Raw genomic sequence first — 13,346 nt, 5'->3', positions numbered from 1 at the left:
GAGAACTGATGCCTCAACTAGTACTTGGCAAATTCTTTGTTTTCTTAACAGGAAGCTTAAGGAATTAAAAATGAATTTTCCTCTTCCTCAGGTTTGGCAACCATTTCCCAGATTTTCCATTTAACCTAAATTAATAGGGTTTGGTAGAAAACCAAGCTCAGTTTTCACAGTCTATTTCAGACTGCATTACGACACATTTACAATATTTTCGTCTGACCAAATTATATACTTTAATCACACCACCACATATTTTCCCATTTCTGCATCATCTGCTGGTGGTGGCAAAGCTAATCAGTTACAAACCAGCCACATTTCTAACACTGGTTTCGTAGCCATTATAAACTGTCCCTTATACTTCATTAATATAAAATATAGCAAATAGTGCATTCAGAAATGCACAACAGTAATGAACAACTCATTACCAAAAGATACTGACATACTGGAGTGAGTCCAGAGAACAGCACCAAAAATGGTGGCCAAGCAAAGATGAAACAAATCAAATACGTATAGTTTTAATATAACGTGTGTGTTGGGGTGGAGGTAAATAGCTTGATAACAGTTTATCATTATTTGAAGCATGTAAACAGCAAAGATATAGAGTATTTGGGTGACATGCAGAGTTATAGTTAAGAGTAATGGGATGAAATTAATAAAATAAGAAATTAGGCTTAATATCTTAATTTCAGAAAAAAATGTCCTAACGGTGAGATATATTAAACTGTGGTATAGTTTCCTAAGGGAAGGTGAAGAGCCCTATTGTTCAGGACTGTGAAAACTAGCCTGGACATTAATAAATAGAAAATATGCTATAGAGAACAATTCTGCATTGGCTAGGAGCTGGACTGGAACATCAAATACCTGTAGGACTTTTCCAACTCTGACTTTTATGATTCTTATGGCTGAGGCAGAGGTATGGGAGGGTATCAGGAGATGAGCTTTGATCATGCTATCAGTTGTGCATGAATAAATCTTACTAACTTCAGTAGGTGTTATGTCCATTCAGAGAGAATTATACATGTACAACTGAATCTGTGAGTTCTAATCCTGGCTCTCCCATAGCCTTCATGATCTTAGTTAAGTCACAAATTCTGTGTCTCACTTTCTCCATCTGTGTAATGAAAGTAATAATATTTTTCTACCTGACAGGGATGCTGTAAGGTTTAATTCATTAATATTTGTAAAACACTTTAACAGAGTCTGATGGAGGTGCTATGTAGGAGCAAACAATATTTTCAAACCCCACTCTCCCTTCTTCTAGTAACCCTTAATGGCTCCTCTTCTGACTGAAACTAATAACTGATTAAGATCTCAATGCTAATCAAGGAAATGGTTTTTTTGGCTTTAATTGCCTGTGCTGAGGCCTGAGACCAGGGGAATGGGTAGAGTATAAAAGAATCACTCCTGGCTACTGCCACTGCATCTACTGAGCATCTGGGCCCTTTCGACCATGTTGGAGAAGACTGGTGGGGGATAAATGTCCCTCTTTATCTTACCAGTCACTGCTGCTTCTAGTGCTGCTGAATCTTTTGCCCCTGCCCATCATACTGGAGGATGCTTGGGGAGAGTTAAAGCACCTAGTTTGTCCTCCATGCACTTCTTGTAGCTGTCACTAGAGCTGTTGAACCCCTTGAGTCACTTCTAAAGCTTCCTTCCTTTTATTTTTTTCCCTATGTTACCTATTTGAATATGCTATCTGGATCTGTGGGTGGGCCAACAGCCCTCTGTGTATTTGCATGTGTGTTTTCTGTTATGGTACGGAGGATTAGTTGTGACTGAACAAATAATACACATATATGTTACTTAGATTCTTGGCAGAGTAGCATCCCACGTACTTTGTTTTGAACGTCGAACAACATTATTGTCACATTAGCTTTTAGAACAGTGGTTCTCAAACTTTTGTATTGGTGACCCCTTTCACACAGTAAGCCTCTGAGTGTGACCTCCCCCGCTCCCTTATAAATTAAAAACACTTTTGTATTAGGGCTGTCAAGCGATTAAAAAATTAATCACGATTAATCATGCTATTAAAAAAATTAATCATGATTAATCACACCGTTAATAATAGAATACCATTTATTTAAATATTTTTGGATGTTTTCTACATTTTCAAATATATTGATTTCAATTGCAACACAGAATACAAAGTGTACAGTGCTTACCCTATATTTATTTTTTTACAAATATTTGCACTGTAAAAAAACCCAAAAGAAATAGTATTTTTCAATTCACCTAATACAAGTACTGTAGTGCAATCTCTTTATCATGAAAGTTGAACTTACAAATGTAGAACTATGTACAAAAATAACTGCATTCAAAAATAAAACAATGTAAAACTTTAGAGCCTACAAGTCCACTCAGTTCTACTTCAACCAACTGCTAGACAAACAAGTGTGGTTACAATTTGCAGGAGATAATGCTGCCCGCTTCTTGTTTACAATGTCACCTGAAAGTGAGAACAGGAATTCTAATGGCACTGCTGTAGCTGGCGTCACAAGATATTTACATGCCAGATGTGCTAAGTACTTCATACTTCAACCACCATTCCAGAGGACATGCGTCCACGCTGATGATGCTCATTAAAAAAATAATGCGTTAATTAAATTTGTGACTGAACTCCTTGGGGGAGAATTGTATGTCTCCTGTTCTGTTTTACCCACATTTTGCCATATATTGCATGTTATAGCAATCTCAGATGATGACCCAGCACATGTTCGTTTTAAGAACTTTCACAGCAGATTTGACAAAACGCAAATATACACCAATGTGAGATTTCTAAAATCAGGTATAGCACTTGACCCAAGGTTTAAGAATCTGAAGTGCCTTCCGAAATCTGAGAGGGACGAAGTTTGCAACGCCAGCTACAAAAGTGCCATGCAAATGCCTATTCTCACTTTCAGGTGACATTATACATAAGAAGCAGGCAGCATTATCTCCCATAAATGTAAACAAACTTATTTGTCTTAGCGATTGGCTGAACAAGAAGTAGGACTGAATGGATTTTTAGGCTTTAAAGTTTTACATTATTTTGTTTTTGAATCCAGCTATGTAACAAAAAAAAAATCTACATTTTTAAGTTGCACTGTCACAATAAGAGATTGCACTATAGTACTTGTATGAGGTCAACTGAAAAATACTATTTCTTTTGTTTATCATTTTACAGTGCAAATATTTGTAATAAAAATTATAATACAAAGTGAGCACTGTACACTTTGTATTCTGTGTTGTAACAGAAATCAATATATTTTAAAATGCAGAAAATCATCCAAAATATTTAATACATTTCAATTGGTATTCTGTTGTTTAACAGTGTGATTAATTGCGATTAATCGACAGCAGTATTTTTTATATTTAGCACTGTTATAAATGCTGGCGGCAAAGCGGGGTTTGGGGGTGGAGGCTGACAGCTCATGGCCCCAATGTAATAACCTTGTGACCCCCTGAGGGGTCACAACCCACAGTTTGAGAACCCCTGTTTTAGAAGACATACTCCTCATGCTTGTAATTCTGCAAAGTTACCTGGTTACCAGCCTGACTGAAAGCAGCATCCCAGCTTTACTTTATAGTCCCACATGAGCCAGCTAGCTTCAGTGGAAAGCACCACTAAACTCATATCAGGGGTTTGTGTGTGGAGGGAGGTTACGGGAAACACTTGAATAAGAGCCCAAGTTAACTCTGCAGTTAAGACATAATAGACTTATGGAAAGTAAAAGCAGGAGCTCCCAATATGGAGTCAGCCTAATAGCGAAGAGAGACCATCTTAGCAGAAGCAGCTGGAGCAGACACAGAGTACATAATCTCTGGAGATTGATTTCCTCAGACTGACTTTTTCAGTTTAAAGAACAGGAGTACTTGTGTGCTCTTTTTGCGGAAACAGACTAACACGGCTGTTACTCTGAAACCTGTCATTTTTCAGTTTAGACTCAGTATTAGGTTTGTTCTGACCTTTTCTTGTCCCTTTACCTAACAGTCCCTGACCTGGCAGCCTCACTCTCTTGACTCTCTGTGCTCCTATCATCCTCTTATTTTCCTCTTCTCATCTTCTCTATAATGTCCCCTTTCTCCTTCAGACCATCCTAGCTCCACATATTTAAAAAAATTACAAGAAGAAATATAGAAAAATAAACTTTAAAAAAATGTGGAACCAACATGCCATTTGTTAAGCATCACTGTGTTTATCCTGCTTGTATGCTGTATTTTTTCCCCTCAGCTTTTGCCTGTCTTGTGTATTAGCTATAAACTCTTCATGGCAGGGAGCACATTTTTAATATAAATATTTGTTTTGTATGGAACCTAACATAATAGGATCCCTATCTTGATTTCCAGCAGCATCTACAGGCCCTATACAAATATCAACAAAAAAGAACAAAACAGATGCTCATGGGAGTCTTAAACTAAGATAATTTTTTAATACATAGAAAGCATGTAACCTTCAATATTTTCAGCAACATATCAAATGTCCACATATTGAGTATTTCTTTTATATCTAAAGGCGATGATGTGTTTATTTTTATACTCTGACAAGTTTTCACCTTCCCTTTCAGATATCAAAGACTTTCAGAATATCTAGTAAAGTGACAATACTTAAATCTCCCCCCAAAAATTACCTGTTTTCTCTGCCACTGTAACTGTTACACTCTTAATTCCATTTAATCTGGTGTGTGTAATACAGGTCCTGTATGGACAAAAATTGCACAGTATTTTCTTGATCAAGTTTTTATATCTAAGATGTTCAAAATTATGTATTTATTTTTCCTCTTTCTAGATGTTTTGAGAAAAGTAAAGCATGTTTGTGTTTGTAGGCTGGGGCTATAAGTGGTGGAGATTCCTCCAGTTCCTTCCAGAAACTATTTCTCAGAGGGCATGTCTAAATGGGGATACTCAGGAAAGTTAAGCTGAATTAACTGAAGATGTAAATTTAACATGCATTATTTAACACTCAATGTCTCACTCAGAAGTAAAGTGGTCTTAGGATGCTTTAGCTTAATTCACAAAGCGTCCCTGTCTAGACATGCCCTAAAGAAAATCTTTCCTTGTAACTTTGCTCAACTTCCTCTCATTACTCTTAGTTTTATCCACTATGATTCCCTAAAGAATGCGTCATCCATCAAATATTGGAAACTTATTGTGTCCTCTTAGCTGTCATATGGAAAATTTGCTCAGACGCTATAGCATCTGAATAAACTCAATGCTCTGCACCTAATCTGATGGAAAACCACCAGTTTAGAAGCAATACATTGTATTTATTTCTCGTAGATCATTATCATGTCAGGTTAGAAATGAACATGGCAACGTAACACGTTATTTGCTAGCTCCAGTAGGCAGTATCCAAACTGAATTTTCCATGAGTATGTCTTCAAAAACCTGGGCGAAAAAGTGGGGTTGGGATTATTTTGATCTCTTGTAAAGTGCTTCAGAATAGATGACTTGCCAAAGTACTAGCTGTCAGGTCACAGTACTTGTTATGACTTCAATATCCCAATAACGACATGGTTGTTTTTCTTAATTCTCTTCTAACACACAATGCCCAGTCAAATACATATGAGATACAAATAGAAAAAAAGCAAACTGCTGCCAGAGTGGATTTCTGGTGATCAACCTTGCCCCTTTATTCTTTCTGTACTATTCCCAAAGGACAATATATGTTATGACGGCACACATACACCATTATGAAAAGTGTAGACAAAATTACATATAGTCTCAGGTTAAAGTGTAGTACTACTTTGAAAAGCGAGTAGGCAATAATGACATCTTGTTACTTAACAGATCTCCTCCTGCATGTATTCAGTGACCAACTGACTTAAGATAAAAAAAAAAGTTGGATTAATCTTTACTGCTGTCAGCACTGCAAGACCAACAGTTATAGGAGAGTGTCCCGTATTGTATTATGACTCACCCAAAATCATCAACAAAACTGTTAACTAAGTTCCACCTGCAGGTACAATTTATGTTCTGGGATATGGGTCTCAAACCTTATTGAAGAAAATGGCAGTACACATGTATAACCGATGACAGAATACATCTTGCAGAATTTTTGTCACTGGAAATGATGCACAAGTCACAAAGACTACAGCTGGGCTTTCAGATTCCAGGGTGAAATAGCAGAATTGGCTGTTAGAAACATCTTTCTTGCATACTGCAAGTTTGATATGGGAATCACTGAGGTTTAATAAACACGGAAGTCCACAAATCCTTTTATTCCAAAGAGGTATTTTCAGAGTAGAATCACACTTTAAAATTGAGCACATATTTATTATTATATTGTTACCAAACTACATTTTGATTTATATTTTCTTTTGCCTTACTGTGTCCCTGTTTTTTTCTATATTATTAAAAAATCAGCATCATATAACATGATGTTTTAGCAAATGCAAGAACTTAGGCCCTCCCTATTAAAGATTCAAAAGTATTTTTGCGTAGTGTGCGTGAACAAGGTTTGTGAAATGCTAATGGTGTGAATTATGGTCATTCATCACTCCTATACTGAGGTATAAGCTAGTCTACTGGATGGTATGACAAATCATCCTGACATGTTTATATTAATGTTTATGTAAATGAGCATAAGAAAGAAATGGTCAAATTTATGTTAAAGACTTTTAAAGGCTTAACAGCATCTTACTAAGTATATATGTCAGCTTAATCTAATCCCCCTACTTCTAACACGTCCTGTGGTCTCAGCACGGTGCCTATAATGCTCTCATATGTTATGAGGGATTGCCTCTGAGAAGTTCACCATCAGCAGTCGACTTTGTTTAATAAAACTTTACATTTGGTCTTAGGCTGACAGAATGCTATCTTTCTCAAATTTGCATCACAAACCTTTAGCTGCTTCTGACATCAATAACACTGGCAATAATACTTTCCAGTAATCTGTTACAACACAGAGTGCACATATTCTCAGTTCCCATCTTACTTTGTCAGCTGCAAACAGGCTGCTCTAATTTGCGTGGACTGGTTCAAATGAACATTGAAATTCGTTGCACCAAAAAGCACTCTTCTAATCAGCATCTCATTTGAGAAGATCTTTGGTGGTGTTCCTTTCCTTGCCTCAAGGTCTTCAAGTTCTACTTAAGTAAAGCATCTTTCTTTCCCTTCATGTCCATACTGATCTCCTTGTAGAATGGACAATGCATTGGGCTTCTGAGCTCACCAAAAAGTCTGCTGATGCCAGCTACTGAATTAACCTCAGGAATGGAACAATAGAGTATGGTTATTACATTTGTCTCTTGTGGAGTGTTCCCTCTTATCCCAAAAGCGATCAATGGAAGCCCATCAATATCTAGAAACACAGCAATGTTTAGTTAGAATAGAGTATGTTAGAATTTAGTTAGAATATGACCTCCCATATGAGGTCATAAAAAGAGGACCCACCACAACTCTCTCTCAGTTCCCTTTCAGTTTGAAGCCTGTGGTAAATAAGGACTCTGAAAAGCAGGGATGGCAGGTGGGTCATGGGATCCACACTGAATACAACACCTTGAAGAATGGCAGTTCATTGTTTTTCAAGCATGTGTCAATGTGGATCCCAATGTAGGTAAATGGCAAGTAATATACTCTCAGGATTGTGGGAGTGAGGATCATCAGCTGAATCAGTCAAACACAAAATGAAGAACTGCTCTCCAAAACTTGGTGTCTGCCCCAGCACCTGTCAAGGGCATAGTGTTTCACAACTGTGTCAGTCCATGTTGCTTCCAAATCTCAGAGATCAGAGTATTTCTGAAACAGATGACAAATGCAGCCTGTGCTCTGGTGCAGTGTGCCTTAACATTTGAAGAGAGAGGTTTGTCAGCCAGCTGATAACAGTGGAAATGCACTCCATGGTCCACCTGGACATTTTCTGGGACAAGATGGTTTGGCCCTTTGACAGGCCAGAAATGGCCACAAAGCGTCAGGGAGACAGCTGAAATAGCTCATTAAGGCAACACAGTAAAGCTTTGGATACATCCAGGGTGTGCAGTTTCTTCCTTCCTGGCATCAAACGCAACTTCAGGAAGAAGACTGGCAAGGTAATGGATTGATTTAGGTGAAACTCTGAAAACTCCTTAGGGCTGAACTGGGGTGCAGTCTCAGGCACCATGTTGTTCATTCGAAAAGCTGTGTAAGGCGCTCCGGCCATGAGAGCCTGGAGTTCACTGACTCTTAGAGCTGAAGTGATGGTGACTAGAAAGGACAGTTTGTGATGGTAAGGAGGTGCATAGGCATGGTGACAGTCATTCAAAGAGAGGCTCCAGGGAGAACAAAACTGAATTCCCATGAGGAAGCTGGATCCTGAACCAGAAGGCAAGTATGAAGGAAGACTCTGGGGAATTTTGATAATGTTGGCTGTGAGAAGATCAAGCACAATGGTACTGGTGTGTGACATGCCAATGCTGCTGCCAAGTGAACTCATCAGATAATTTAATACCCAGTTCAGTGCCTGTCTTTTCATGCTGGTGGCGGCTTATACCAGTAGGGGAATCTGGCAAACCTCTCTGAAAGGAGAAGTTTTGTGCTTGACGATGGGGATAACTTATAGCCCACTGATGGTGAAGAGCAGTAGACCTCTTTTAGGGGTAGCACTAATGTGAATGGTGCTGTTGATACTGGAGCCTGTACCGCTACCGGCAGTCACTTTAGCACAAGTGATGTTCCTATTCTCTCCGAAGCTTGTCTTCCATGGTTGGTCTCAATGCTGTGGGAGGCAGTCCCACAGCCAGGGTTGGTGCTAACAGGGTTTTGAGCACCATCGGTGGTTTCTTCTCCACAGCCCTTGATGCTTTGTGGGGCTGGTGGATTTCTCTCCAAGGCTTTGTGTTGTCTCTCCTTATGGGAGGCTACTGAGCTCTGTCTGAAGTCTCTGCCTCGATGCTTGAAATGACATCTGTCAGTGCACCCTTTGATGTCAGAGATGTCTGTTTTGACACCAATGGTGTAGATGCCAGTGACGGTGCCAGTTCTTTTCTCAGCGCCATCTTTTCTGCACTGGTCTCAGATGTAGTGTATTTACTGGATGGGGTGCTGGATGATGATGGCTTGTCCACTAACAGGATCCTGGAATTGTTTCCTCAGGCTCTGATGAGATCTTCACAGATTGTTCTAGAAGATGGAGTTTCAGCCCTGTCTCTCTCAACTTACGCATTCTAAAAGAAAATGACAGGCATGCTGAGCATCTGCTAGGTATGTGTGATTCCCCCAAACTAATCCCCCTTTGAAGGGGATTAGTCCATTGCAGGATGGACAGGGCTCTAAACCTGCAGGTTTCAAGTCTGCCGCATTAAGGAGGAGGGGGCATCAACAAGGGGGGTGTAGTCATTGATACTCAGTTAAAATGGGTCAATTGGATGATTGAGGTTGAACATAAGGGTAATCAAAGGAGTTCTGGAGAAAATCAGACGGTCTAGCCAAAGCTAAGAACTAATGTACTGGATACTCACCAGGTTCCATCTCGCTGCCACAGTCTTCGAAGTGCAAGGAAACATCATGCTGCTCTGCGCCCTTTATACCCTCACATGGGGGTATGAAGAGGCACAAGGTGAATGTGTGAACCCAACAGACACGACTACTCGAAAGTTTCCAGTCTTGTGAGCACTGAGGCTCATGCACACTTACAACGGGATGCACACTGACACATATTTACTTAAAGAAGAAGGTTCTATTTTTTAGTCAAAAAAGGTAAAAGGCAATGTGTTTCTATAGTAAGTTAGCAACGCACTAGTTGAATCTCTTATGTGTTTTAATCTGAAGTGGTGGACTAGCATTTAAATTAAAAAGTCAACAACACAGAGTCAGCAACAAAAGCTAGCTTTACTAATTATAAAAAGCCTATAGTTAAGTTTTACCAAATGTGGCAGCATAAAAGGCAAAAGTTGAACTCCCCTTTGGACTACAGAATAAAAGTGTTTCCTGTAGAGCACATTTCTGTTACTCTAGTGACACCAAAGCAAAGTATGACCGTAATAAAGTATAAGTGGAAAGTTCCTAGAACCTAATAACCAGTCAAGCTAAGAACTTCTATGTAAAAACCTATTTATTAGTGTATGTCTATCAACAACACGACTTTAACTAATTTGACAATTAATTTAACAACACAATCTCAAAAACTAATACTTTAAATTGTCAATGAATTATAGAATCTAAAAAATATTCTGGAGTCTATTAATAAAAAGGTTAGGAAAACAATAAAAAAGGTTTGAAAACAGTTAGAAAGAAAAGGGTTTCATACTCTTTCTTCGTACATGTTTCACCCCTTCAATATGCAGAATTATACAGGTAAAAAAACTGTAAATATTGTTCAAAACTGACAGTCGGAATATATAAAATTTATATTAATTTATATTTCATGAGCTATATAATAATAGCATGAAGAGACTCCGGGGGCATTTTAGTGGTCCATTAGTATACTGCATCCCTTGAGAGGTTGAAGCAACTCCACTGGAGGTCTTATTCCTCACAATGCACCCACTTAACCATGCCTCTTGTTGTGCCTTAATGCTGTATTAAAGATGTTTTTTTCTGATTTTGATCCTTCGTTACAGCAGAAAGGAAACGGATTTAAAAATTCTCAGATCTGGGGTCTACAGTACACTGTCAGAGTGGTAGCTAACAGGAAGAGTAGCCTCATCAGTAGTCACTTTAACTGGAAACTTTATTTTCAGATACATTGTACAGTGCGTCTTCTCTCCATATAAACTTTTTGAACAGAAGTGTTAAAGCAACATGGATGAAGTTTCCTTTTAAATTCTTTACTGGTAATTTAGTGCTGGCTATAAATGTAACGCCTACTACGTTTTCACAAGAATTCATTTCTTACCAATGATGATAATGACAACGGTCATTAGGGTCTTACAGATATTTAAAAGGAACCAAGGATGAATGAATAAATAAAAACCATGATGACTCATTCTATACCCATGCCATTAGTATAACATAAAATACCAAACAGTCAAATTTCCCTCCATCCCATCTATTTATACATTTTGCTCAATTCTAGACTTAAATAAGGCAAATGTACTTTATTCCAAAGTCATTATTATATGCCCTGTGAAATATCAGGGAGGAAGCAGCCGAAAGGATAATGTAAATCACATGCTAGGAACATGTTTTAATCAGGCTTCTTCTTAGCTCTCAAACAAGGCATAGCAGAACAACAACATTCTGTCAGGCTATATGTTCATTTCTTGCTTCTTGGATTAAGCATGCTTATTCTATGCCACATTTTTTATCGCTTTCTATTCTTGCATTTTAAATCTATTAAACAATGTCAAGTTGAATTTCCTTCAAAAACTGCTGCAGGTTAAGTAAAAAACAAAAAAAAGTAGGATCTTTGAAGGCTAGCTTTTATGCCAGCTAATTAATATGGATCATTTGTGGTTTTACAAATATCTTTTTGTGTGTGTGTGTGCATGTGCACAAGAGATGAATATAGACTAAGGGCCTGATCCTACAGTGGAACCTCAGAGTTACAGACACCTTGGGAATGAAGGTTGTCAGTAACTCTGAACAAAGCACAGTTCGGACGCCAGATCCAGCAGTTGACGCTCCAGGTCAGGTCTAAGCAGGAGCAGAACTTCCTACTCACTGCCAGCATGAGTTTGCAAGCTTATCCCCCCCTGCCCTCCCTTCTTAGCTGTGTGTGTGTGTGTTCCTGGGGTGGGGGGAACATCCTGTCTTGTCCAGGCCAGGGGTGTGTGGGGTAAAAGCAGCCCATCTCCCTCCCGATGGAGGCGGGGGTGGGCGGCGAGGGAGAGGTGAAAGCAGCGCAGACTCCTGCTCTGCTGGCTCTCTGTCTTGGTCTGGCAGCCGTAGCTGTAGTAGTAAGTGGCTGCCTCATGCACGGGGATGGGGATAGGGACAGGCAGCCCAGATGTGCCTACCTTTAAGTATAGGCACAGTACAGTATTTGCTTTTTTTGTCTCTGCTGCTGTCTGGTTACTTCCAGTTTCACATGGTGTCCGAGTGACCAGTCAGTCTGTAACTCTGGTGTTCATATCTTTGAGGTTCTATTGTACTTCTGTTGAAGTCATCGGCTAAGCTCTTGTTGATTTCAATAAGAGCAGGATTAGGTCTTTAAACATTTTGTAGGCCTGTCAAATGAAAGAGGTTTCTGTGCAGTTGCATGTCCTTATTGTTTTCTCTAACTGAATATAGCACAGACCCTAGACATCATGACACAGGAGATAAATTATAATTATAATATTGTTATTGGTTTGAGCTCTCTTTACTTTGCAAGGGGATCGGAATTCTAGAGAGTTCTAATTCTGCAAAAAACATTAAAGATTCAAACAATATACTAAATTTGTTTGCTCAACTGTCATTCATCCCTTCAGACGGGTCTATTTTAAAGCCACTGATTGACAAAACACTTAGTCCACATTTAAAGACACCCATGCACTCACCACTATTCTCTACCTTTGAGAAACTGACATTTTTTCATTGTTTTTATATTTTAATCTTGTTTCTGCTCTAAATAATTTTTGCCTTCTAGCATCTAGAAATTACCAGCTATGCTGTACATGATCAGCAATACAAACGCTCGGTACATAAACTGTTCAAAGACTTTGAGGCAGAAGATTCATTCTTCCAGAGTCTGACTCATTTTTGTTTTTGTCATCTCTTTGGGCTGCCAGATTTCTTGCCAGGCTAATTTTTTTTTGCTAAGTGGTAATATGGCTGGTGATCAGAAAAGGAACATTCATATCCTAATCATGCCTACTCTTCACAGGTGCTTTTCCAGCTAAACTTTAGATATAGGTAAACAAATATTCCCCTTCCTCCCAACAATAGTCTTACCTGCTTGTAGTGTTTCAGCATCAAAACTATCCTTCCTGTAGAAAGTTCTGAAACACAAGGGAATTGCAGTGCAATCTTCTGAAAGTTTCTCGACAGCTTGTCTAAACACAGCAACCATATCATGAAGAGTCCTATCTAAATCGACTGACGAAACAGATGGTGAAATCAAGTTTAGGCATATTGAGATAGATGCACTAGATGCAGAACTGGACTCCACAGCTTCACATACAATTTGGCAGCCCTCTGACATCATCTTCATCACAGAAGTTTTCCTTTCTGGTGGATCATCCACTACTGCAATGACATGCCACTCAATGAGTGCATCTCTGGGTAGGTGGGGAACCACTACCACAGTTAGCATTCCACAGACTGCAGCTAGATCACTGTACATCTCTGGATCTTCTGCCTAAAAATTAAACAAAATATCCTGGACATTAGCAAGGAATGGAAATACCCGAGAAACAGAGAACCTGCACCATGAGAATTTAATTTATAAAACTGGCAAAGCTACAAAGAAATAGTAAACATGTTAAATGTTAAAGTGAAAGGAATGACTCCTATTTCGTTATTAAAAAAATTAA

General features: G+C 38.8%; 1 protein-coding gene across 2 annotated transcripts in view; it reads right to left on the bottom strand.

The window, feature by feature from the left end:
* The window catches only part of DPH6 (diphthamine biosynthesis 6), a 366,355-nt gene that overhangs the window by 53,119 nt on the left and 299,890 nt on the right, over nt 1–13,346 (bottom strand). For both annotated transcript variants that reach the window (XM_074955773.1, XM_074955772.1), the window contains one exon: nt 12,766–13,171. In XM_074955773.1, the coding sequence (XP_074811874.1) occupies nt 12,766–13,171 (406 nt within the window). The remainder of the gene's footprint in view (nt 1–12,765; nt 13,172–13,346) is intronic.

The sequence above is a fragment of the Natator depressus genome, chromosome 6 (genome assembly GCF_965152275.1).
Source record: "Natator depressus isolate rNatDep1 chromosome 6, rNatDep2.hap1, whole genome shotgun sequence".
NCBI lineage: Eukaryota > Metazoa > Chordata > Testudines > Cheloniidae > Natator > Natator depressus.
Note: the sequence above shows the minus strand (reverse complement) of the source record. Positions and strands in the feature narration are given on the sequence as shown.